We start from the raw sequence: 26,620 nt of genomic DNA on the forward strand, positions 1-26,620 counted from the left end.
TTTTCCCGTCATAACGACTTAATTTTCATTGTTTTCTCGAGAAAACAAATTTATTATCTTGAGATAATGACATAAATAACTCTCGATATTGAGAAAACGAAACGTTGAAAGTCTATATTGTTTTTTTAAATCATTGCAGGAAACATCATTATGTGTAGTGATGTCAGAGGAGCAGGAGCATGTTGATCACCGCGTCACATTTCTCTATGATCAAGGCCGTACAGGCTGAAATAGCTTTGTGCCTTGCTATTACAGATTATATACACATTAGTCAAGTGTGATGCAGTTGGAAATCTCACGTTACATTTATTAGTTTTTATTTTATTTTTGGTAGACCGAATAAACCACACAATTTTAAAATCTGAAATGTTTTATTTTGCAACTGTACAAATTCCTCAGATTAGTATCTAACCTATAATAATTTCTCTCTCCCCCCCCTCCCCACCATATAACTTGAACATGGTCTATGCTTTATTGTTTTAAAAAATGAGGATTTCAAAACTTTGTACAAAGCCCTTCTTTAAAATCACAGTTGACCACCTGTGCTAGGCCCATCTATACAAGTATGCATAATCAAATGTGACACTGTACTGATGAGTCCAAAGACAAATAAAGCAGTAAAATGACACCTGAGAGTGTCTATACCTCACACCATAGAAAAAGAATTATAATTCTATGCCTCATACACTTCTGATGCAAATTTGACTCAACATGACATGCATTAACATGACCGTTGGTCTTCCTCCATTTGGCAATCATAAAATAATCTGACTATGTTCACTGGTTGACTTTTAAAAATTAAAACAGCAAAATAAAATAAAAAAAACTCAGCCTTTTGTACAGGCTGAGACGGTAGGTTGCATAAAATCGATTAAACAAATTACACAGTTCAGGTACTTTGGCAATATTTTCTATAAAGGTTGAAATGCTTTCTCTTTGTGATCATTATTAAAACTAAAAATGAAAACACAAAGCTGACTCCAACAACTAGACCAATTACAGTAGTTGCTTAACATTCTCCAAAGTCTATGTAGAGGCCAAGTCTGCAAAGTGACAAGCAGTCTACAGCATTTCTCTGAGACAGTTATTTTCTTACTCTAATTCTGTCACAATTCAAAATTTGGACTCAGGTATTGTATTGTACTGCTATGATCTGTGCAGAAACCATCTGCATTGGCATATGGCTGGAGTTCCATCACTGGTTAACATTGGTTTAGGCTGTGTCATCCTAGAGCTGAATATTCTCCAACCTCACAGTGGTACAAATACAGAGAAGATTCAGTTCAGTCATACTCTGTAGTAATCTCTAAAGAATTTATGTAACTTGACATAGCAACAGTCTGGAAATATAACATGATGGCCTTGAAGAGAAAGCATCTTAGTGTTCTAGAAATGTCTGGTCGTTGAAGGACAGACGGGTGGAAGGGGGAGGGCTTCACATGAAGCGAGAACCATGTCCGTGATATGAATAATTCTTACAGTTTACATAGAATAAAATCAACAAACAGAAATAATATTAACAAATGAGCAGACCGACAGACCCACACCACGACTGTCTAGATCTGTGTTGCTCAAGTCAATTCGCTTAGAAAAACACAAACGAAAAGAAAAAAGGTATTTTCCAGTTGAACTGATGAAATGTAATGAATACAGAACTTAGCTATCCCATGTAAAATACCAAACATTACTTATGTCCATCAAATATGTCCATCAACACCATCCTTTCTCTTCCTCCATTTTGAAGGGCTCTCAATCCAGGGGCCCCAACCTGATAGGCTGGCTCCCCATGTCACGTGCCATTTTCACGGTTCAACAAGATTATAGAAAACAAGAAAGAATGATTGGTCACTTCGAAAATACATGATAATCTGTCCCATATTGGAAATACAAAATAAAAAAAACAAATACAAATAAGACCTGTAGTAGCTGAAATGGAAAAACCTAAAAGAAAATACATGAATGGTGGAATTAGTGTTTGAAATGAAAATGTAAAATAAAAGTATATTTCTTGTATCAAGGAAAGCATTGGTTTGTGCAACTAATAACCAAGCTTCCAGTTGGCTGTCTTCTGCACATTATTTATAGCATGTTTTCCGTCCCGTGACTAAGTCTGCCCCTGGTGGAGGGATACATGTCGAGGTGGGGTCCCGGGCTACACTTTGGTTGCCAGGCCTGACTATAGGTTGTCCCCTGGTTGATACTGTGGCTCTGTGGCTGTGAAGTAGTCCTCCAGGAAGGACTGGATGTACTCGAAGGTGGGCCTCTCGTCTGGGTCCTTCTTCCAGCACAGCTTCATCATCTCATGGAGAGACTCGGGACAGCCCTGGGGGCAGGGCATACGGTAGCCTCGCTCCACCTGCTCCAGCACCTCCCGATTCACCATGCCTGGAGGGGAGACAGGGGAGAGAGAAAGAGACAGGGCCTGGTTAATGCTCACTACATTACCAGTGAAGTCATTGAAATCAAAATTATCCCTAAAATCAAGTAAATAAAATCAATATTATCCATAACATAACAATGGGTTTGATCTAAGTCCCGTTCTCACAATATGGCTGTGCACTGTGAAATTGCTCTGCTAAATTATATATTACACCCCCCCCCATAAAGCATAAATAAAAAAGGAGGCCGCAGGGCGGGGGTGTGTGCCTGAAGGTTAGTGTCTGTGTCAGCTTTTTAGAGCACCCTTTGGGCCCTCTCCTTAGAGCCCTATCAGTCTAGCACAGATGGTTATAAACAAGAGTGGTGTTCAACTCGAGATCAGCCCATAACAGATGGTCTCATGTAATCTGTGTGTGTGTGTGTGTGTGTGTGTGTGTGTGTGTGTGTGTGTGTGTGTGTGTAGGACAGTGTCAACTCTGGCTCTGACTCAAGACAGATCACCTTTCAACAAATATTTGTGTTTCTTATTTATATTTAATCTGAATCCTGGTTCTCTATTACACAAAGAGACCTGTTTCCCAGATAGGATCATAGAATTGAAATAGCTTTTCTACAGAAATATATAGGTGACACTACCAATGGCAGTGTGTATGTATGTCCCCTCAACCTGTCTCACCTGGGTAGGGCACTCTGCCCTTAGTGACTAGCTCAGTCAGTAGGATGCCAAAGGACCAAACGTCTGACTTGATGGTGAAGCGACCATACAAGGCAGCTTCAGGGGCCGTCCACTTGATGGGGAACTTCGCCCCTGCAAACCAGATCAAGATGGGAGAAGAAAGGAGGAGGGTCAGGGAGGTATAGGGAAAGAGAGGGAGAGAGAGAATGAGAGGACACTATATACCACTAGGGGTCATCAGAGTGCCTGGAGCAGCAGAGCTATAAAAATCAGAGAGACCAGAGGGGCATGCTCCTGCCTGCCATGACAATTACACTTTTGACCACTGTTGCATCATGAATCACTGTTCTCTCTGATTTTAGCATACTATTATGGTTCAAGACAGATCTGATAGCAAAGAAACTGATTTCTGCCATTGTCCTGGTAATGAACAAACATTGAAAGGGGAGGGTGAGAGGGGGCTCGGTTGCCCACTGTGAGAGCTACTATTGGGTCTGCTTGTGCAGTGTACATTGCATCAACACAGCGTGACATGGAGAATTTGTCTTGTAGCATGAGACACTCATCGGTTGGAATTGTCTGTGTTTGAGAGTGTAGAGGGGGAAAATCACAGTCACTATCAAACGCCTATTTCTCTGCTGAAACACTTGAGCTTAAACAGTTAAGCAGCAGGCGAGTTTGACAGACAGTTTACTCACCAAGACTAATCAGAGAGAATATGAGCATCTGGTTTCCACCATTAGCCTAATTTACCATGATAGGAAACAACAGGATTTCATCTACGCCAGTGAGGTCACTGTTCCATCCATCCTCCCCGGTCTATTTCCATCCCTCTTTCCTCTCATCCACACACCTTATCTGCCTGTGACTCAGACTGGTCTCTGTCCCTGTGTACTTGCCTTGTCGTGCGGTGTACTCATTGTCCTCTATCAGTCTGGCCAGACCAAAGTCAGCGATCTTGCACTGGAAGTTGTCCCCGACGAGGATGTTAGCGGCACGCAGATCTCTGTGGATGTAGTTCATCCTCTCGATGAAAGCCATTCCGTCAGCAATCTGAGAAACACACACACACACACTTCATCTCTAGTACCTATAAATAATTAATATCACTTAAAGTTAAGGTGGCATGTAGAAATACAGTAGGAGAGAGGAAACTAGTGATGGAGAAAAGAAAGTGCACCATATTAATGATCTTGCACTGTGGACATTAAACAGATGACAACCCTGTCCTTCCTCAGCAGAAAATGTGATACATTTGAATGACCTGACTTTTGACTCACCTGTGCAGCCATATCCACAAGCAAGGGTAGCTTGAGGAATTTACCATCTCCCTCTTTCAGGAAGTCCAGAAAACTTCCTATAAAACAGCAACATCAGCATAACTTGCCAAATAAAGTGACTTTGTAGACATGAAGGTACTGAGAATGCTTCAAATAAGGCTGCAAATGCTTCTATAAGAATAAGTTAAGCCGAATATTTCACCAGAGTAGATCTCTTGAATATTTCATGTAGCTCTCATCAATATACAATCTATATTATATTGATGGAGTCTGCAGCCTGTTCCCATGTTTGGTGCAGCATGGCTCTTAATGACATCTAGTCATTAACTCTCTGTGAGTCTGAGAGGCAGACATTGTTCTCCTAAGTGACTCCTAGATTAGAGTCACAGGGAAAATGACCACACTAATGCAAACACGCAACACACTGTATCAGACTGTACACCAACAAGATATTAGCCAGAACACACACACACACACACACACACACACACACACACACACACACACACACACACACACACACACACACACACACACACACACACACCATTGAGTCCATTTAGAGGGGAGTCATTAACTTCAATCAATCTCTAATAAAAACAAAAAGAGACAGCAAAGCTCATTGCAGTTAGAAAGATGAAAAGGTAGCCACAAAACTGCTGCAGTTTTCAATTAAACATCTCTGCTTCAGGCCTGGAAAAACCACATGGAATTCTCAAGGACTTACAAACTGAATGGCATATTAATTAAAACGGCCATAAAAATATAAATGTTCCTTTAAGGGAAGTTGGACCGGCATACTTCTGATAGGAGGACATGACCGTTATAATATATGTGATGTCTAAAAGTAACTTTTGCGATTCTACGCCAGAGAAACTTTAGTTGACATACTACTAAAAATCAAATGGCATCAAGCCATATTTTCTTTTTCAACGTTCTTTTAAAATTTTCTTCAAACACTACTGTGACACGTTCCCATACGTGTAACGAGCTCCAGCTGAGCCTGGCCATCACCTCTCTCAGGCCTGCAAGGACCCTTCTAGTGGGAGGTGTCAGCTCCAGCAGTAATTACATACTGAATCAGCCGTGGATCTACAGTACTGCCAACTGTTCTCAACTTTCTGCATCTGGAGGAAATGCTTTTAATGGGGATAGGGGTGTTTGGGTGTGTGTCATGAACATGTGTGCCACTTTAGCAATGTATTCTGTGATCATGTATATGGGTATGCATGTGTGTGAGAGTCTAAATACACATGTTGGACATGTGTGTACCTTTAGCCATGTACTCTGTGACAATATAGATGGGTTCCTCAGACACCACGGCGTAGAGGGGCACCAGTTTGTCATGGCGAAGCTTCTTCATGATCTGGGCCTCCTGCAGGAAGGCCTCAGGGGACATGGTCCCTGGCTTCAGGGTCTTGATGGCCACCTTGGTGGTGCCGTTCCACGTGCCTGCACACAGAGACACACAGTCGTGGTGTTTCCGTTATTAGAGCCGAAAGACAACAGCAGAATAAACAGGGGAGTAAACAGGACTGTAAACAGGAGTATACAAATTATAGCACTGTACACATCCTCATATACAATGCGTGAGTGTATACATACGCCTGAGTGAATGTTCAGCACTACATTATGGACAGTGCCCTGCGTAAGTAATGGGACAAAACTCCAAAAGTTGTATTTGAACTCAAACAATTACTAGGAGGTTAAAGTATAACTTCTCAGCTTTTATTTGATGATATTTGTGTACATTGGTTTCATTATTTAGAAATAACAACACTTTATACATAGTTCACCCCCCCCCAATGTTTCTGTACACTTTGAAATACATTCTGCTGCTGCCAATGATGTAGTTACATCATCAATTAACAGAAGTTACCCAGTTCTAGTGGCAGCTATACATGCCGAAACCATAACACCCCCTCCACCATGTTTCACAGATGAGGTGGTATGCTGTAAATCTTGGGCAGATCCTTTTTTCTCCACTTGCAATCACTCTGGTACATGACACTATTCATCTCATCTGTCTACAACACCTTTCTCCAGATCTCTGCAGGCTTTTTAGGTACCTTTTATTTTATTTTACCATCCTTTTTAAAGATAACTTGTGGTTTGCACCTTGCAGTGAAGCCTCGGTAGTCCAGCTGGTGATTGTAGTCTCTGACACATGTATGCCTACCTCCTGGAAAGTGTTCCTAATCAGTGGGACGGTTGTTTTGGGGGTTTTCTTAATTATGGTGAGCATTCTTCAATCATTCACTGTAGTATTCCTTGGCCTATCTGCCCATTTGCGATTGCTGAGCTCACCAGTGTTTTCTTTTGTTTTTTTTAATGGTGTTCTAAAAAGTGTTATCGTTTCTAAATGGTACACATATACCCTAAAATAAAAACTGAGAATCTCTACTTTAACCTCGTGGTAATTGTTTGATTTCAAATCCAAACTTTGGAGTATTGAGCCAAAAGAAGAAAATATGCTTCACTGTCCCATTATTTACACAGGGCACTATACATAATGTAGTGCTGAATATTCACTCTGATGTATGTACTGTATACACCCAAGCGTACTGTACACAAACTGGGTGAGTCATGGGTGTGACGTGACATAAACTGAGTGTGTTTGAGCATAAAGTGAAACACACATTAATTTTCAACAGAAAAAAACACATTCTGTCTGAGCTGTCCTGAAGTTGTCCCTGAAGGAGAGGATGCTACTTCCTTTGGAGATAAAGAAAATACAACAAACGAAGGAAGCATCTGCAGGACGTGAATGATTCCCTTGCTTAGGACAAAAATATCTGCTGTAAATATATGTCATACATTCTTTGTGTGCGTGTTTGTGTGTCCATCATTGTGTCAGCATGTGTATACATGCGTGTCCGTCTTTGATAGTGTGTGTGTGTGTGTGTCTATCCACCCATTTATTGTGCATGTACTTGCCTGTGTGTGTGTGTGTGTGTGTGTGTGTGTGTGTGTGTGTGTATCTGCTTGTGTGTGTGTGTCCACATGTTGTCTTTCTTACCCATCCAGACCTCTCCGAAGCAGCCCTGGCCCAGTTTGAGCTCCAGGCGGAGGGACTCTCGGGGGATCTCCCATGCGTCTTTGGCCAGGCCCTGGGTCTGGGGCTTCACCGTTGGACACACGTTGGTCAGCCTGTGGCACAGCCCATCCGAATGTTCTACACAGAGAGAAACACCATGTTACTACAGAACATCAACCACATTTATGTCTCACAGTGTGAATGGACAACAGGAGAATCCATGCTTAAAATGGGACATTTTATGCATCATTTCAAGTCGGATATCAGCCATCTGATACGGATGAATTCAGACATTGCTATGATAAACGAGCTGAATAATGAATGAGGAGTTTTAACACAGCTGGACTAAACTATGTCTAAGTGAAGTGGGATCACAGAGATTTAACCTCCATCCTCCAGCTGAGAGGAAAAGCACACCAAGGGGTGGGAATGTCTCCATTAAATATTAAATATAAGCGCTATTCATCCAGCTGGACTCACTGGGTCAATTACAGGTAGCATATGGAGGTAGAGATGGAGAAACTGCAGTGTGACTAAGGGAAAGGTGAGAGAGAATCAATGAGAGTGAGTGGGTTGGTGAATTTAGAGAGGGATTGAATGAAGTTCAACAACAGCAACAAAAAGAGGCAGTCAGAAAATGTCATGAAAGAGGTGGATAGAGACACACATACCTGTATAGTGTTTCACTAGTTTCTGCAGTGTATCAAACTGAGCCCGTGTGGTGATGTAGTAACCACCGTTGTCAAGTTTTCGGATCTTGTAGTGTTTCACATTGTCACCTTTGGCATCGTCCCAGTCTCGTATGGAGAGAGAGTAAGCACCTGACGGAGACAATGACAGATTCTTCATCCATCCAATCAAACGGATTAAAATCACTCACAACATGGCTTGATTCATGTGGATGTCAGTGTGTCAATGGTTTACTATCATCACCTTTAGTAGTTTCACTTTCTCGCACCAGGAAGGTGCCTCGTTGGTTTCCTGGGTTCAAGAGCAGCCTCTCTGCATCTTTACGGCCCATTTTACCAAAGTACCACCTGAGCAAAGACACATATTATGAACACAATTCACATTTCATCATGGCCTTGGATGACTAGACAGTTGCACTGTAAGAAGATCTTTTCCGGGTTTGGAAAAGTGAAAAAAATACAGTACACAATGACAGGAAATGGAGCATTATTTAAGATAATCAAGGGTCATCAACACTGACTTACAGGCTGACGTTAAGTTTTATTTATTATCTGGCAAGGAAACCAAAGAGCTTATATTCAACATGACATGGTTGAGGAATCCCCTTGGAGAGTGCAGGCTGTGAGTTTGTGTTAGCGGGAGCCATGTGATAAGTGATCACGCTGCCGTAGTTAGGATAGCTGCTAGCGCTGCTGTACCAGTGGAAGGGCAAGGATAATCAGGTTAGCAGAAGGGAGCTTACTCTTCAGCCTGGATAGAGTCAGCGGGAGCCACATAGTTACTGGGGATGTAGCCCTTCTTCCCTGTGTTGATGGAGCGCGCCTCCCACCAGTCCCCCTCGCTGTAGGGGAGGAAGAGAGAAAGAGAGAGAAGGAGGGAGATGGTGAGAGAGAGAGAGAGAGGGAGTGAGAGAGAGTTGATATAATGATGTAACACTTCTCCGCTTTTCAGTCTTGTCTACTGTAGGCAAGCAAGGAATGCATTATTTTTGACACCCAGGCTACATTAGAGCAGGGTGCTGTGACCTCAAGTAACTCCTCTCTGTGCATCAAATAAATGAAATAAATCAATCTACAGGGTTCTGGGTATAAAAACAGGATCAGTGGAAATAAACTACTAATCTAACCCATGTAGTGAGAACAATTTGTCCAGAACAGGTGCAATCTGGATTACTGTACTTAGAGATCTAGTAATCACCACACTACTCTTGCAGGAAAATGGGGCCTAATGACAAATTATGCACCATGAACAGAAGAGGGAAGGACACTTACGTGTTGTTAATGATCTGGAAACGGTCCCCTTTTTTGAATGACAGGTCGTCTGACGTCCGGGCTTCATAGTCGTACAAGGCCACAAAGAACGTAACCCCACCTGAAAAGCGTGCGCACACACGCACACGAAGCTGAGAACATTCAGAACTACAAATGCTAAGGGCGTAGAGACATTCTATAAATACTGTGTGACCTTTATGCCAATGCTTGTTCTGTCAATATTCAGCTACATTACCAGAGAGAACACTGATGCAAAGAGCAGGTAAACAAAAATGACACCAGTGCAAAGGATCATGGGGAGTCTTGTCTGAGAGCAGAACGTTCAGTTGTGATGTTTCGGTAACAACAGTGGGCGGTGTGTGTTTAGTGTGACTGTTAGTAACTGTTAGTCTGTTCCTTAGCAGAGCAAATATGGATTTTCCTGGGCTCATGTATTCTATTGTATGGATATTTCCACTGTGTGGAAACTTAATGACCTTAACTAGACACATGACAGAAACACAACACAGTCACAACACTGGTCCTGGTCTGGATTGATTATGAAGGGTGAGAAAGATTGTCATACCTTATGGTCATTGGTCATTCTAAAGAGAATCTAAATCAATTGTGACTTCAATTTAATCGTCTGGCAAGGTTGTTGTACAGTATGTTTAGCATTATAGGGAAATGCTTACTTCAGCTTGGTGCAAGCATCATAACAAGACCTGAATTACAGCACAGGTCATCTTGCTGTTGCAAAGTTAATAGACTGTAAAACTGTCTGCTTGCAGGGCAGGTGCAGGTTCAGTGGGTAAACATCACACACCTCAAAGAGAGATGATATTAACATGCTGAACACAACACAGCCAACACTAATCCCATTATCTGCTGTAGAAACTCAATACCCTGCTGTGGACCCCCCCCCCACCCACTGAGACCAGATAATCCAACAGAGAGGGGGATTACAATCTTAATCCCACCTAAACAGGGAGGGTTTAATATAATCTCTCTGCTTTTAGGGGCCTGATCGGGCTCTCGGGCACCTTTAAATCAATCATTGTTGATAATCTAACCTGAAAGAGTGTAATGGAAGGAGGCCATCCAGGAGAGACAGATAAGGTACAAAATGACACTAAGACTTTAGAACTACCCCCGATATTAAATTGTCAAATCAGTGCCTTCATATATCAGATATTAGCAAAGATTCTCGCATTGGATAAAGGGGCTAACAATGCCAGTAGGCTACAGTCATCAAAGTGAACAGTAGGAACATATAGGCTGAGATATAGTCTACATCCTAGCTGTCATGGTGTAAAGGAGAAGGGTATACAGGTACAGTATGCAAGGCTCACCTGAGACACCCGGGAATGAGTTGGGGACAGAGCCAGAGAAAGAAGTTGACGCCCCACCGAAGGGTGTCATGATGGAGGAGCCTCCGAAGGGGGTCATAGCGAAGCCTGCGGCGGGGCCTGGCGAGGAGGGTGATTGGTTCTGCTGGAGCTGGGTGGGGTCGGGCCCGTAGTGGCCTACGTTGGTGTTGGTGGGGTCCGAGGCTTGGGCGTTATCCGGACGATACTTCATAGTGGGCCCTTTGTCCTCTTTACTCTTGATGCAGCCCATAATCACGTCTGGACAGACATAAACAAATGGAGTATGTTAAACTACCTAGTGGACACGGTAAAGGCTACAGAGAAACAGGCACCACATTTGCAACCATAGCCACTTTTCGACAGCGTTGCCTGTGCGTTCCAAGGTTTACTAGCGACCAGCTAGTGCTCAAAGCCCAGTAAACAACCCATTTGAATTTCCACAGCTGGGCTTTCTAGTCCTGCCCAGTAGTAGCCTATAGTTGTTTTATACATTCTGCAGTTCATAAGACCTGCTGTGGAAGCTGGCTAATGATGGTACCAATGATTAGAGCCGAAAGAGCTTACAAAGGTCCCCCAACCTAATGTATGAAATAAAATGGTAAAACCTCCTTTGTCGTGAATCATTTTTTATTTATTTTGAGATAAATTACATACTAGGCCCAGATGTGAAATCTGGGACAAAATACTAAATCTGATTGAAATGATTTGGTTGAGTCCCTCTGCAAACCACAAACACAGCACATGCTTATACTCAAAAACATGGCACAGCACATGCATGTTTATGGTCTGATTTCCTAAGAGGGTTGAGGGTTGTGTTATACACATGCCTTATATCACATTGAATAACTAAGATTATCACAAGTTTCTATATATATATAAACACCATATTGACAGAAAGGGGATCATCTGCCATGCTGTTGTAAACAGAGAGAATTCTGAGAAACCCTCATGCTTTGGTGAATAATTAAAAACATGTGTTTCCAAGATCAAATATTTTGCAGCTTTTTTGTGGGTCAAACGTCCCAATTACTGCAACTCATATCCTACAGTGAATCACAATGTGCATTTTATCATATGCTCTCTGTTGAGGCTCCTCTGTGAGACCATGAGTCCAGAAAGTTTAAAGACTTGTAGACTGGCATGTTCACCATGTGCATTGTTATCATTCTTCTCTCAGTATTGGCCAATCTAAGTCATTCCATTGGAGAGAGAGAGAGAGAGAGACCAGTGAGTATGGAGACAATCAGACACGTCTGCTATTGGAGGCTCCACTCAGGGAGATGTTCTCATCTATGAGGAGGTGGTTCAGGTGATTATAAATCTAATCAAGTGTTTTAGATCTAAGGCCAGTTTCCTTCAGCCACATAAGTGTGGAACAAACCCTCCCTTTAAAAGGCTAACCCACACTCCCCTTTAACTTGAGACAGAATGCAGGGCTCATGGAGAGTAGAGCGATTGGTTGGGTTGACTGTGGCTAGTTTGAAGTTAAACCAACAGAGTGAAGTGGGCCAAAGACTCGAGGTCAGCTATGAACTTGCCACACTATAAAGCACTGGCCTGCATCCCAGTCACATAGAATACAGCTTTGCCTTTGAAACATCTGCAAAGAAAGACAGGACTGTACTAGACAGGACGTCTAGTACAGGGTTTCTGTCACTTGAGACACACAGTTCACCAGTTATCATGATGGTTGGGGAATGGGGACCCGAGTCTGGCTCTCACAGGAAGAGCTGACTGTTATGTGACACAGGGAATAAGTACAGCTGGACTGGGCAGTGTACATTCAGCAAGACCAGACTGTCTGTGTGTGTGTGGGTGTGTGTGCGCATGCGCACACACATGCACGTTCCACATTTGTATAAACAGAAAGAAGAGGGAAATGTGATATGATGATCCCAGCAATCACACTAGTGTCATTTAAAAACACCTCTTCTCTAACCCACAGCTGAAGCAAAAACAATTAGGCCTATCCTATTATAAGTAATGTATACAGAGGCTGGTTTATTTTGCCATGGATACTACTGACATTTGTTTTCCATGTCTAAGGCAAATTTATGCTTTTCATTCATCCATCCCCTAATCCTCAGAGCCCTATCTCACTGTTCCCTCTACACCCAAGTCTATAAGCAGAGCAAAATACCATTATAAGGCACAGAGCAAGGGAAAGAGATTTTCTCTGGCAGTAGAGATGAAACATCACAATAGTGGTGTGTGTGTAAGTGTGTGTCAGAGCGATGAGACATACAGGGTGCCAACACCCTTTCACATGGCCCGATGTATCAAAGCCAGCTGATAGTCAGGGCTGTCAGTCACTGAATCCCACTGACTAACTACAGTAAGGACTATGAATGAGGATTTGCTCTGACTGGCTGTGAGGATGATTACAGAAGAAAAAAAAACAGTTACATACAAACCTAGGATGAGTTTCCCAAAAGCTTTGTAGTTTAAGTGGCACTTAATTTCTCTGAACAAGAAAAAATGCCCCACAGCAGTAGAGAGTAGCAATTGTAAAATCGATGTTTGATGGCCAATCTTCTGTGCTTGAACGTACTAAATTTACCAAATGAAGCACTTTGCTCTTGAAGAGTGGTCTGAGACTGGATTGTTGAGAGAATTTAAGTACCAGCTACAAAGCTCTCAGGAAACTCACCCCTAGTTTGTGTGTGTGTATGTGTGTGTGTGTGTAATGAAGAGGTGGTGGAGAAGAGAGTAGGAGGAAGTAGCTGAAGAACAGGCCTAGAAAATAACTTGCTAAAGACCATTACACCACCCCTTTTCTACTTTCACACATGGTCTGTCATCACGGATAAGATCATCAGTAGGTCCTCCAGAAGGATCCAGTGATCTGATACTACAGCTCCAAAGTGTTTCAGGGGGAATTTAGGAGGCTCGTGATGATATGATCTAGGGTGGCTTTGGCTGAGGGCTTTCATCAGCTCACAGCTCAGCCCTCCATCAGTGTAGCCACACTAACACCAGCCATCACAGTAATGACATGATGGGCTTAGCCTACATGATGGGCTTAGCCTACATGATGGGCTTAGCCTACATGATGGGCTTAGCCTACATGATGGGCTTAGCCTACATGATGGGCTTAGCCTACATGATGGGCTTAGCCTACATGCTTTGTACTCCCAACACCAATGAGAGTTGCTCACAGAGGAAGCAGATGACTAGGGAAAACAAATTAGACAGGGTGAGATGATAGGAAGCGATCTTACATGTAGGCCAAATCCATTCCGTGTTGACAATACACTCAGACGAAAAACACTCACCACCTTAGAGCACTAGAGTACCAGGGCTGTCTTTTTAAAATAATCTTTCTCTCTCTATGTTCTAATGTTCATCATGGTTCCTCTTTGTATACAATACTTCAATACTTGCCATCACAAGACCTGGACAGGGATTACAGGAACAGTGGGGACTGAGGCGACATGAAACATAATGATATGGATATAAAGATCTTGATTTGCTTCATGTCTTGTGGTGTGATCATTTAAGGAGTTAACATGCAGCTAGCCCTGTTAGCACTATTCCTATTATTAACTTTAACAGTGAAAGTAATTTAAGTAATTTAATAACTAAGAACACCATAAAGCTTTCAGTGTACAAAAATAAAAAAAGCTTTCTGATACAAAAATCTAAATGCTCCAGGGCAATCATTACTCATGCATTACAGAGCCAGAAATATTAAACAAAACTGCCAATATGTTTGTTGATGTGGTGCTAAATTTAGTAACATCTAATTGCTGACAGCATCATACTGCCCTGAGCATGTGACCTATAACAGCATGCTAACATGAAAGGATTTCTAGTAGTCTCATCTCCTGTAGAACACAGTCAAGACACACAAGGAAACAGTAACTGAGTGAGGTGAAGAAAAGTTTAGATGGGATAACTTCCTTTAAAAAAAAATAATAATAATCAAACAAACAAACAAAATTCTCTCCCTTTGATCTGAGATGGAAATGACACAGATTTAGACCACAGATGAGTCTTCTTGTCAAGCAACTCGGAATAAATCTTTCATTACAGCCTGTTAGATGAAGACGTGCCATTTCTAAACTAGGTCAAAGATTGCTTTACTTCTCTCTGATTAGCGTAAAAGAGACCATTGTGATCTCTAGGACAGCAAAAGATTCTGGAATACTTTAGAAGAGACGCTATGCAGAAAACTGAGGCAAAAATAAATGTTGCAGAGAAAGGTGTCGGACAACTGTGCACATCCCTACACACATAGCTACACTCCAATATTACTAACATTGATAGTCAAAGTTTGCATACATGCCACTGAGAAACCTGGTGTGACATGTCGAGCTGAGGCTCCTGGTGACATCATCTGACCCTTGACCTCCTGACCCCTGGTGTGTTCACCTAGGGCTCTGTCCCTGAATAAAAGCAGATACGATCAGGGCAGAAAGGATAACTCCATTGATGTTATGCATACCAATCCTGATTCCAGTCACTCTTTATGCACATTTTAATCTTAGAGGATTAAAAATAGTCAGACTAAACCCCCATCAAAACAGAGGTAAATCAGCTTTCATCATCAGATCTGGTGAAAAGGATTTACGTTAGGAAAATGTGAATTAAAAAAATCTCTCAGGATCTGTGGGCAGTGTGAAAAACAAAATATTTTGTTTTAAAATTAAATCACATCTTCTCGATCCATATCCTATTGGACTATAGCACATATGCTATAGATTAATGCGTGTGAAACTAAGGTTCTTTCATCCCCCCCCCCATTCCACTTCTTCAAATTGGGAACGACACACGTCAAAGTTCTCTATCCTTAAAGACAGAAATTCCCACCATTTCTGAAAGACTGCTGGTTTAATTTTTGGGATGGTCAGGAATGGAAAGAGCTCTGGCCTGGACTTCCTTCCGCTGTGTCTCTGTGCTCCAGGCCACCTGCTGCGGCTTTCAATAGGAGGGAGAGGGAGACATCGAGATAGAGATAGAGAGAGAGAGAAAGAGAGAGAGAGAGAGAGAGAGAGAGAGAGAGAAATGCCCACAGACAGGACAGCCAAGAGACAGCCTCAATGACACCTCTGTGTGCTCATCCCACCAGGAGAGGAACAGGGGAGAAGTGAGATAGGGATGGGGTAAGAGAGAGAAGTGAGAAAGGAAAAAAACAAAAACATTCTGCTCCGACTGGACAGTTGGATGTCACTAATCTCCTCACCTGTGTCAGTGTCAAACAGGGCATACACAGGGTTTGCGAAGCTTTATCCTACATCCACCAAATATCAGTTGTGAAAAAGACACTGTTTGTGTGTAATACATCAATAGTAGCATACTGTGGTTTGCATTATAGTCTTATTAGCCTACATTTCAGATAAGGTTTGGGTGACTGACAGGCCGGGAGAGGCATAATGAGGAGTTCCCTATGGCAACCAGGGGTATGAGCAAAGTCCTGCCCTCCCTCTCCACAGACAGCTGTTGGCAGCTGACACCACGGCTGTAGACAGGGAGGGTCCTGAGAGCTTTACCATACTTTACCATGCTTTAAATCTCCAACAGATGCTGCCACCATCTATGACTTCCACCACATTCCAGTAATGCCAATGGTTAAACTGGGCCTGGGAAACTGCAGCTATCGAATACCACGGAACAAAGCCTCGACCAATATTAAGGAACATCACTGCAAGAGGCTGTTTCAACCATCAACACCCACTTTGCGGAGAGTGCTGCCTATTACCTGATCATTACTTCCCCCTGGCACTGTATGCTCAGTCACTCCAGTGTACACATAATCGTTGTTTGACATCACACATACAAATCGCATCCTTTTGCACGACTGATAAAGTTTACTGAACATCCTTTATAGCTTCCCAAGTGTGTACCTGTAAAGAATGCTCAATTTGGACAAGATATTAGGCTAATAATACTGGGTCATTCCATGTCAAATCAACGTACAAAAGAGGATTTTGACAGCCACCATCTCAGATGGTTCTGAAATTATTTCTGTAGTTAGAAACAGATAAGAAAAGTATTCCTGCATCATTATTTTGTAGAAATATAGTTTCATCCCTGAGAAATAAGGTAGTTGATTGTCCTTGCAATAAGATCATTTCTTTATTTCTCTAGCACTGTGATTGCTGATGGCAATTGTTCTTATCAAAGATTTTTACTTATGATGACTGTTGAATAGTTGATCCACTTATATGCTTATTGTAAGTCGATTTGTAAAAAAGCGTCTGCTAAATTACTTAAATGAAGTTAAAAATACCAAGAATTGGCCATTTTCATTTTGTGGGATTCATAAAATATTCAATAGAATTCAAACCCCAAATCCGATTTGGACCAAAGTCCTACCTGATAAGACATGAGGAATCCAAAACAATGGTAAATGTCCCCCATGAACCCGCCAAATCCCTCCTTTACAAGATTTTATGGGCCAGAATAGAATATCAGTTCTAGTAATATGAAGCTGCAGTTTTGTTTCATCATACTATGTTATGTATTTCTGGTTAATCTGGTAATCTGGGTGTTGCCCTGTGCAAAGATATTAGTCATTTAAATTGTTTGTCTTATGTCCATTATAAAGTGTGATGGTATCTGTTTCTAACGACAGAAACCATTTCAGAACAATCTGAGATGCTGGGTGTCATGGCTTGCAGATTTAACATGGAATGACCCTACTTAATTTCTTTTTATCTCTTGATAAAAGGGAATGAAACCTGGTTTATGTTTTTGTTTGTTTTTTATTACTGTAACCATCTCTCATACTGTGCCCTAAACATCACACCACTATCTGCGCCATCATCTCCATATTACAAGGCAATACCATAACACACAATATGAACCCTACAGACACTCCCATAGCACAACTGAATATGGACATCACTTCCTGACTCCCTGCAGTAACAGTTTGCCAACAGCCCATATAAGACCCTCATGTTCTCCACTACTCCTGAATACATCTGCCACAGGGGCACCAGGTTCCCCTGAGACACAAACAGTAAAGGCACTGACAGAGCAAGAGATGTCCTCATGTACCCTTACAATGTAGCAATCTGGTGCCTTTTTCTGTCACATTGGCCTAAACGTGGAGAGAAAGAGGTTCTCCCCCTGGATTGCTCAGAAGAGAGCTGCAGAAGGCACAAACCCAGTGAATTTCATAACAGATTAGAATGTTAGATTATAACAGCTCAGATTATGTTGTGCATTTGATAGATCTGCCAGGACTGGTTAGGCTACTTCAGTATGGTGAAGGGAATGCATCACTCATCTTGTCTCACTATGTAAACAAGGTCTAGGGGTGGCTTTGGTGATGTCTGGGTTACCCTGAATTGTAAGACCAACAGTAGACATGGCAATACATAAAGGCCTTGGACCATGCAGACATGGCATTTTGGATCTTTCTTCAGTCTAAAATTCTCTCCCTTAAACTGATAAGATAGTCCAAACATCTGCTCCTGTGGGGTGTTATTTGGACATTTAACAAGCTCAAGCATCGGCCTAAGATATTTTTAACATGGTATGGAGGAGTTGGTATGCTTTTATAATGTAGTTCTGCATCCCCTTCTACCAATTTAATATAGAGCCTAGAATGTTTCCGTAGAACCACCGGAGAAACAATCAGAGGTGCAACAAAAAACGATGCTACAATTACTCAAATGAAAGACAAATTAGCAATTATTTTTTTTTATTCAGTACTTCCAGACTGCCTACATTTGCAATGACTGTCACACATAGGGTAATGCACAGTAGGATAAACTATGCCACAGTCCACATATTCCATGGTTCACAATCTTCATTGGCTACTTGTAACAGCTTTAGGAACAAACGACAATATGTTGACACAATTGTCAATTCCATACGGCGATATTGAGTCAGGACAATGCTACATTGTTGCTATATAGGTTAGCTGTTCCATGTGTTCAGAACAGCTGTTTCGCGATATCAGATACTGGAGCAAACAAATAGACAAAACCACATTGAAGCTTTGCCGTAAAACATATTTGAGTGGTTTTGACCATTTGTTTTGAAAACGTTGACAACAAATTGGCAATTATTTATTGGGGTCAAGCAGCCAGAATTTCAATTCAAGAATGATTGTGGGCCCACTGTTGGTAACGCTTCTTCACATCAAAGAAAAAGAAAAATTACCTTTCAGAAATCCACGCACTTATGTTGTTACATGCGTCTCACTTTGTATTCCCAGTTAGCAGTAATGTCTTTGTTCGACGCAAACAGTTATTCCAACCTGGAAATCACAGTCGCCCCCATCCCGACTCCATCCAACACAGCAGCTTGTATCCAGCTATGGTTTGGTGCTCGTTCAATGAAAAAACAACGGAATAAAACCAATGCAAAAAGACTACAGAAAAGATAGTAACGACGGGGCTGCCATTAACACATTCAAAGACTAAAACTCAAGCAGAATGTATTCAACAACATAAGTATCCAAAAAGTATCCCAGTTCCAGTAGGCTACACTTCCTACCACCACTAAACTTGCATCAACCCCCCACAACAACATGGCCGACTACTCCTGGGAATGACGCCGCAGCTGGAGATATCAACCCTGCAGACCACTATGGATAAAGATAATGTCAATCAACACAAAAACACCTATTGAAATTGAAAAGTGATTGCAAGCAGGCGAAATGCGTCTTCAGCAAAGGCTATGTCCTGTGTGCGGCTTGCATTACAATGGTTATAGAATACAAAATAATTAGCTTTCCAAAATCTGTCCTCTAGCGCCTCTTATTGGCAATATGTCCATCATGCATTGCTGGCTGTTTGACCCTTGACAGCGCTCACGATATTTTCTCATTGGATTTTCCACAGTCCCCACTCCCCACTACTGTATTGGCTAGGCTAATCAGTCTGTGTGTATTGTGTGTTGGTTTATTGTGGTGTTTAAACGACTACTGAGAAGTAGCTTACCCAAAGGCCTGACAGGCAGTAGGCTACAACATTGTATGAGGGCTGTCAGGGAGCTCTCATCTGGCTGCAGGTTGCTCCTTGTGTCAGACTCAAGGCCTACAGATGCTTGTCTACCATGCACACAACATTGACAGTGTGACAGAAACATTTCTTGCCCGCCCATGTTATGGATTCATCACCTCCCTTTTCTTGCCCTATTGATAACCTAGCCACTTGCATTTGTGCAATAACTAGGCAAAGTCAATTTATTACTGTGTGCTGCATGCCAGCTGGCCCCTGTAAAAAAACTATTTTAATGCCTTGCTCGCAATGCCTGTATCAAATGTGAAATGAAAATAAATAGTAAGTAGTGTAATTCCACTGACTGAACTGTTTTTCAGGAAGCTGGAAATTCTATCAGTAATTCTATTCATTATGTTATAAGTCATGGTGCTGATCATGGTGTTGTTTCTGCAGAATGGCAGAGAGCAAGGCATGGACGTGTCATAGCATTTGGCGATGACAGAATAGTCACATTATTGTGCAATTGTACCTTTGGTAAGCCTGTAGATGTTACAGGTACATGTTTAATCAATGATGAGTAGGAGTAGTCAGTCGATGACAAAATAGTTGATGCCTATTATTTGATTAATCTACCGATTCATCTGAAATGTGAATATTTTGGCCTTCTTTTTAGAAAACACACAAACACACGCACCCACACACACACACACACACACACACACACACACACACACACACACACACACACACACACACACACACACACACACACATACACACACACACACACACAGACACACATCACATACATACATTGGTGAGACAGATAGCTTATACATAATAAAAAGCTGTAAACCCTCATGAGTCATTAAGTACTGTCAACAGTAGTGGCCCTAATCAAAAGTAAATATGATCAAATTGCAGTGAGCCATATGTGCTTTTTCAGTTACCCCTGTTTGCTCAATTGATGTGATAAGGGCATGCTATGGCCCGGTTTAATTTATCCTAATCCTGGATGCAGGTCATAAAGCAATAAACTACAAAAGCTCTGTTTGTGGAGATACTCTGTCAAACAGTAGACATGGTGATCTTGGGGTATATTGTGAAGGACCAGTGATGAGTTAGGTTGCCAATATCACACTACACACAAAATACAGAAGTTTATATGAGGTTTATCATCACAGATGTGATGATGGCTGTATAAACTCAGATCATATCAAGGGGTTCAGCAAACCAGAGTCATACGGTGGACATCTGAGTCACGTATATGATAACCTTCATAAAATAGAACCTGAGATGAGCTGGAAATCATATTGTGTGGAGTATATGTACAAACAAAGTTACATGTGCTTTAAACTTAGGCGAGAAAGCAATCAAGTTACTTTGAATCCAACATCATTTTAGCCAAGCTATTCAGGTGGTCAAATCCTGGTTTGGATGAGTCATGCCTCAATATGGTTCCAATAGCTGGTTGCAGTAAAAGCTTGTGTGGTTATTCAAGTCATCAGCAAGCTTGACCACCTCTCAGATGGGACTTGTATATTGTTAATTTGGCTCACTTAGTGATTTTGATGGTAATTCAGAACACAGCTTAGTCTACAAACAAATAGGAAGTGGGTTGGTTTCAGAGTAGCCGTATATTATTGCAGGAAGCACTCTGTCTAAGCACTTTATGGTGTGACTCAGAAATTATGAGATATAAATAGCCTTTTTAATGTTCCAGACAGGCTTCACATCCCTGTGTACCTCCTTGCGCTGTCAGGTAATGGTGATGGGTTATTGACTGTCATTATATCTGCCCTACCAAATATGGTGATGTTTCTGGGAATTAATGACATTCTGATGAAATGTAGACCTATTCTTAGTCATTTTACATGGCAATAGTATAGATTAAATCATATACCCTGTGATTATGCTTTTTATCTTGTATCTTGTTTAGTATGCCATTTTGTGGAATTAAATAATGTCTAAGAATTAGATATAGCATAACTCTGACACTTGTTTCAATATTTTGTTGGTAACTTCGTTCAAGAGATATATACCTGAGCTAATGCTTCATTAATCAATAATGTTTGCACATTGTTATGGATCAGTCATCTTTCTATAGGCCGACCATTCCAATGCATTGACTTCAAATAACCACTTGAGTGCAGTGCTCACTCGCTTAGAGCATACACTTTATGTAAGCGTGAGTTTTTTGTGTAATTGTTCGCATCATCCCTGTAATGAAAGAGACAAAAAGTACAGGAGTGTCTGCATGCAGGAGTTAAATGTTCGTCACATGACGTCAGAGCAGGCGAAGAATGAAATGGTCTGAATCATTCACTAAACATTCCACACATGTTCCAGACCTGCGTGTAAAAGAGGTGCAAAGGTGGTCATACATGAATCATTAAAACACTTAGCTTTTTTAGAACAGTTGAAGTGCAGGTTAGGCCTACGTATAACTGATTGTAGGCTAATCTGACATTTGGGATAATCTGTAGGTTTATATTCAGAGGTTAAATTAAAATCTTGCTGGGATTTATCTGTTTTTATATAGCAATTCCCGATTCTATTAGCCTATTAGCGTGCGTGCATGTGCCTGGTTGTTAGATCAGTAATTCAACTTTCAGCACTTAACATTTGAGACAATATAGGTTACAATTGTAAAGATTAAAAATATTTGGATGTTAAAAAAACATCCAAATATCTCCTAGGCTAACAAGTTGAAGAAATGCAAGTACCTATCGAAACGATGCTGTGGGCTGTGGACTGTTGACTTATATGAGGCTTATTCAATAGTGAGAGACATATCACAAATAGTTGTGTTGTCTCAAACTAAACTCCCAGCATCAATTGCCTACATGAGGTGGCCGCGTTTCAGCACCTGTGGTCTGGACAGCTCCGCTACAGCGCCAGTCGTGCGCCAAAAGGGGGGTTGGGCACAATGTCCAGTATGTCCTTGACCATAATCGTTTCACCAAGTGAGCTCACTACAATTGAAAGATGGGTTAGGTGGGCAATAAGTTTAACGTGGGCGATCCGATCTTATCGGTATTGAATGTGCACAATGACCTCACTTGGCATGTGATATTGGTTATGTCCCGTTGACAAATATTAACATTCATTCATTGTCTGATAATTACGTGTTTAAACATCCATATGAGTGTTTATGACTCGGACCATCTCATTGACGGGGAAGGAAAAGTACTACAGCATTACATTCCGAGAGGATGGGGGCAATGACGTAGACAGTATCCCCAATGTGACTAGTGAAAAAGGCATGCCGTTGGATTCAAGAATAAAAAACCGAGGGAAGCTGGTTCACAGAACAAAAAGTTGTCGACCGTGTAGACAAATGTTTGCGCTCTTTCTCCCAGGGTTGTGTGCATACAGAGATCCAGCAATCGCATTGTATGTGTGAGCGCACGGAGGGTTGGACACATTGAAGGAGCACCAGGAGACGGCGGAGGCGCTTTACAGAGGAAGCAGAGAGAGAGAGAGGAGAAAGAGGAAAGGGAGAGAGAGATATTATCTCTCGACTCTCCCAGTCGAAGTCTACACCGGATCGCATCCAGCGTCTCTCTCCACACTGCAATAGGTATGCAACGCTTTCCAAACTTTTCATGCAGGCAAATAGAAAATAGAGCAACAGGGTATCTTAGAACATTTAGTTTGGGGAAAGACATTTGCAGTGCGTTGATCCACTTGAAAGTTGTATTTGTTTTCGAATAGGTGGGAGTTGGAATTATCTACTGAATTACCTAATTATAAAGCAGGATGTAGACTAATAGCCTACAATGTTTTTTTGTGTTTTTTTTTTTTTACTTGACTTTCACAGTGACTGAGACAATATGTTAAACAACTAGCCAACGCATACGTCTAACTGTGTGATATTTCTTTCGCAGCAGGACAATGTCTAGTAAAGCGACTTTAGCCTTACTCATCTATGGAATCATAATGCACTACAGCGTCAACTGCTCACCTATCGGGCTTAGCTATCCTAACGTTAGGTAGGTACCAAGCCACCGCTCATACAACTGTTCGCCTTTGTATGTAAAATATTAGTGAACTGAATATTACAAACGAATTGTTTCTGCGTGTATGCAATTCACACATATGCAATTCACTGCTACAACGTGGTATTTCGTTCAATCAATATCCTTAAAAAGTAGCAAAAAGAAAAAATGAAATGTAAACGAAATGTAAATGCATCTTAAATGTTAGATCATCAAATCAATTCAGTGGTGGTATAATAATGATATTGAGATATGAAACGTATATGTGATGAATTTGTTGTGGGAATATTCTGCAATGTTTTTCTGTGAGGGGCGTTAGAGCACATGGAGCCATATCTGTGAATCAGGGCAACAGATATTTCCAGATCAAGGCTTTGATATAGAACTTAGCTGCGTGTAGACAGGTCCCCTGAGACCGACAGAGAAATGTAATTTGCTGAGGCGTGAGGCAAATGAGGGAGACAATAATTCACAGAATAGCCTAACAGGATCGATTTTTCTCAATTTAGACAGAATACCAAAATCAGGATTTTCTGTGTTTCGTGTCGTAAGGAAAATTACAACTTAATCAAAAACAAAATGACGTTTCTTTGCTGAACTGATTAGGATGCTTAAATATTATTTCCCCCGTACATTTTTTCATATATTTTTCTATTTTTCTCAAATGTTACGATGGATACGGTTGCTTTTGGGGGTTTCCAGTCATAAATGTTTAATGTATAATTTATAAATCAATTCAATCATGCATAAACATTTTCACTTCTGTCTCTTCTTTACGTGCAATTTACCAATCGGCTAAAATAACAATGATTTTTAATGAACTAATCTTATGAACTAAGTTTCATAATTTTGTATGATTCAGAACATATTAAAAAAGCAATGGTTTTAAAATGCATTTTTAATTTCAGACTTGAAAATGAGCTTTATGACGAGGATGGGAATTCGTTACCGGACCTGGCTTTTGACAATGATCAAATTGCTATACGAAGCCCTCCGTCTGTTGCTGACGAAGTGTACACGTTATATTACCCACCGGAGAAAAGGTGACTGTCATTGAATACTATCATTTTCATTTTACGAAGCCAATTTCTTTAATGTTGATGACATTCATGCTGGACATTTCATTACCGGGCTCGTATTTCTGTTCATCTATGTTGTATGTTTTGTGTTAGTTTATGTACAGTACTGTCAAGTACCACATTAATTGTTAGAACCTCATGGAAATAGAACATTTCTTGAACAAAGTAGCTTGCAGAACGAACTTCACAAGTTTGATTGCAGCAAACAAGGTTGGCGTTCTTATGAAGCTGGTTTGGCATCTTTCATTTAAACATAGAACAGAAAAAGATGTATAACCTCGACTGACCATCTCCAATGGCAATGGATGGAAGGAAACAGTAAAAACTGATCATAAAGCATGCAGCACGGCGCGTTGAAGTTGGTAACATATTTTGCCTTTTGCGCTGGATATGTGATCGTTTATTGTTTGGCGTTTTATCCCAGAACGGAAAGGCATGCAGACGGAATGTTTAATAAAGCCTACAGGAAAGCGCTGGGTCAGTTATCAGCAAGGAAATATCTCCATTCTCTGATGGCAAAACGTGTAGGGTAAGGACATCTTCTTGGTTGCCGTCTCCTATTTTGTGATCCAAGTTCTTTTTAGGTGTGTTTGCGTCTTTGTGCGTTTTTCTTTTAACTCTGATCCTCCAAATACTCAAAATTCATTATCTTCTGTTTCTGTTTACTTTTTTCCCGTATGTCTATGTGTATGGTCCTCCCATTCACCAGTACCACACTGAATATGACGCCTTCACGCTCTGTTGCATTTATTAACGTAGCCCCCAAAATCCTCGAGAGCCCACATCTAGGCGCGTTATTGTCTGTAGAATCAGTTGATGTCAGAGCTGATATTGTCTCTTTAAGGAGCAAAACCCCTTTTCCACGTGGCTGAATATATGTAATTGTCATTATGAATAATGTATGAGGGCTTAGTCCCAAGACTTTAAGGTGGATATGGATATAGGATGCAATTATCCCGTGCATCATTGACTAGCCCTATCATCGAAATAAAAATCTAATTGGGTGAATTTATCTAAATAATCAAAAGATAGAAAGAAAACTTCAAAAGATATTAAAACACTGCCAAAGAATATCCAGACCTGAGTGGGGTAATCACATTCCGGGGCAGGGCGTCTCATGGCAAACTGTTCTGGCTCTCTTTTGTAGTGGAGGGAGTACCATGGAAGACGATTCAGAGCCTCTGTCGAAACGGCACTCGGACGGGATCTTCACGGACAGCTACAGCCGTTACCGAAAGCAAATGGCAGTCAAGAAATACCTGGCGGCAGTCCTTGGGAAAAGGTATAGACAGAGATATAGAAACAAAGGACGCCGGCTAGCGTATTTGTAGCGTTGCTAAACCAAACTATCATGTGTGTACAGCCCCAGATCAAGTCATTTTGAGATAACTGAACAATCAGTGGATCGCTCTTGTGTTCTTTAAACATGTATTTATGTATGAAGTAAAGCCATTAAAATGAATATTTTGATAATAATATTGTTTTTCTTTTGTACTTAAGCACTTGAGAACGCACAGATCTACTTTGTGGACCAATCCTTTTGTTCAACCTAAATATATCCTATATTTATTTATTTTTAGACCTATTTATTCAAAGAAGATGAAATTGTGCACATGATCAATATGCTCATACAACCCTGTCTTTTAAACATTTAGATATACAGATATGAATGTGAGGAAAATAAATAGTTTAAAAGACAATCAAATGTATTGAATGTTACTTTTTGGAAACTGAAATTAAGAGCTTAGTTGTCTTTATTTACAACAGCCCTGAAGATATAGGTTTTCACCATATTCTACAAGACATACACTTTGATGCCTTCCCGGATGGGGATGAGTTTGAGGCAATTTTGGGAGACTGGCTGAAACAGTTCTCTCCCGAATTTCCGGTGAGTTCCTGGCTCTTTCCCAAGGCCATGTCTTGAGGGATGTCTCCTGTCCCTCCCTCTTTTCTCACCT

General features: G+C 41.2%; 2 protein-coding genes across 2 annotated transcripts; one reads left to right on the forward strand and one right to left on the reverse strand.

The window, feature by feature from the left end:
- Positions 1-398: 398 nt before the first annotated feature.
- LOC310809883 (tyrosine-protein kinase Yes) lies at positions 399-19,141 on the reverse strand. The gene is made up of 12 exons (XM_083677403.1): positions 18,798-19,141; positions 10,665-10,940; positions 9,334-9,433; positions 8,805-8,903; positions 8,306-8,409; positions 8,044-8,193; positions 7,355-7,510; positions 5,608-5,787; positions 4,336-4,412; positions 3,955-4,108; positions 3,056-3,187; positions 399-2,385 (listed from the first exon to the last, which is right to left on the reverse strand). Exons 2-12 carry the CDS (start codon positions 10,930-10,932, stop codon positions 2,177-2,179), a joined length of 1,629 nt encoding a protein of 542 aa, XP_083533529.1. The 5' UTR covers positions 10,933-10,940; positions 18,798-19,141; the 3' UTR covers positions 399-2,176.
- Positions 19,142-23,479: 4,338 nt separating this feature from the next.
- On the forward strand, positions 23,480-25,993 carry adcyap1a (adenylate cyclase activating polypeptide 1a; the record flags this gene model as incomplete). The annotated part of the gene is made up of 4 exons (XM_083677414.1): positions 23,480-23,577; positions 24,492-24,626; positions 25,087-25,191; positions 25,810-25,993. 4 exons carry the CDS (start codon positions 23,480-23,482, stop codon positions 25,991-25,993), a joined length of 522 nt encoding a protein of 173 aa, XP_083533540.1.
- Positions 25,994-26,620: the final 627 nt, after the last annotated feature.

The sequence above is a fragment of the Argentina silus genome (genome assembly GCF_951799395.1).
Source record: "Argentina silus genome assembly, chromosome: 1".
Taxonomy (NCBI): domain Eukaryota; kingdom Metazoa; phylum Chordata; class Actinopteri; order Argentiniformes; family Argentinidae; genus Argentina; species Argentina silus.

What these genes read in the sequence shown, in the direction of transcription:
- LOC310809883 (XM_083677403.1), bottom strand. Translation starts at nt 10,932, where the DNA reads ATGGGCTGCATCAAGAGTAAAGAGGACAAAGGGCCCACTATGAAGTAT. An exon ending in AGAAAGTGAAACTACTAAAG is followed by an intron (nt 8,194 to 8,305) that starts GTGATGATAGTA and finishes TGTCTCCGTCAG; the next exon opens with GTGCTTACTCTCTCTCCATA. An exon ending in TTGTGGATATGGCTGCACAG is followed by an intron (nt 4,109 to 4,335) that starts GTGAGTCAAAAG and finishes TGTGTTTCTCAG; the next exon opens with ATTGCTGACGGAATGGCTTT.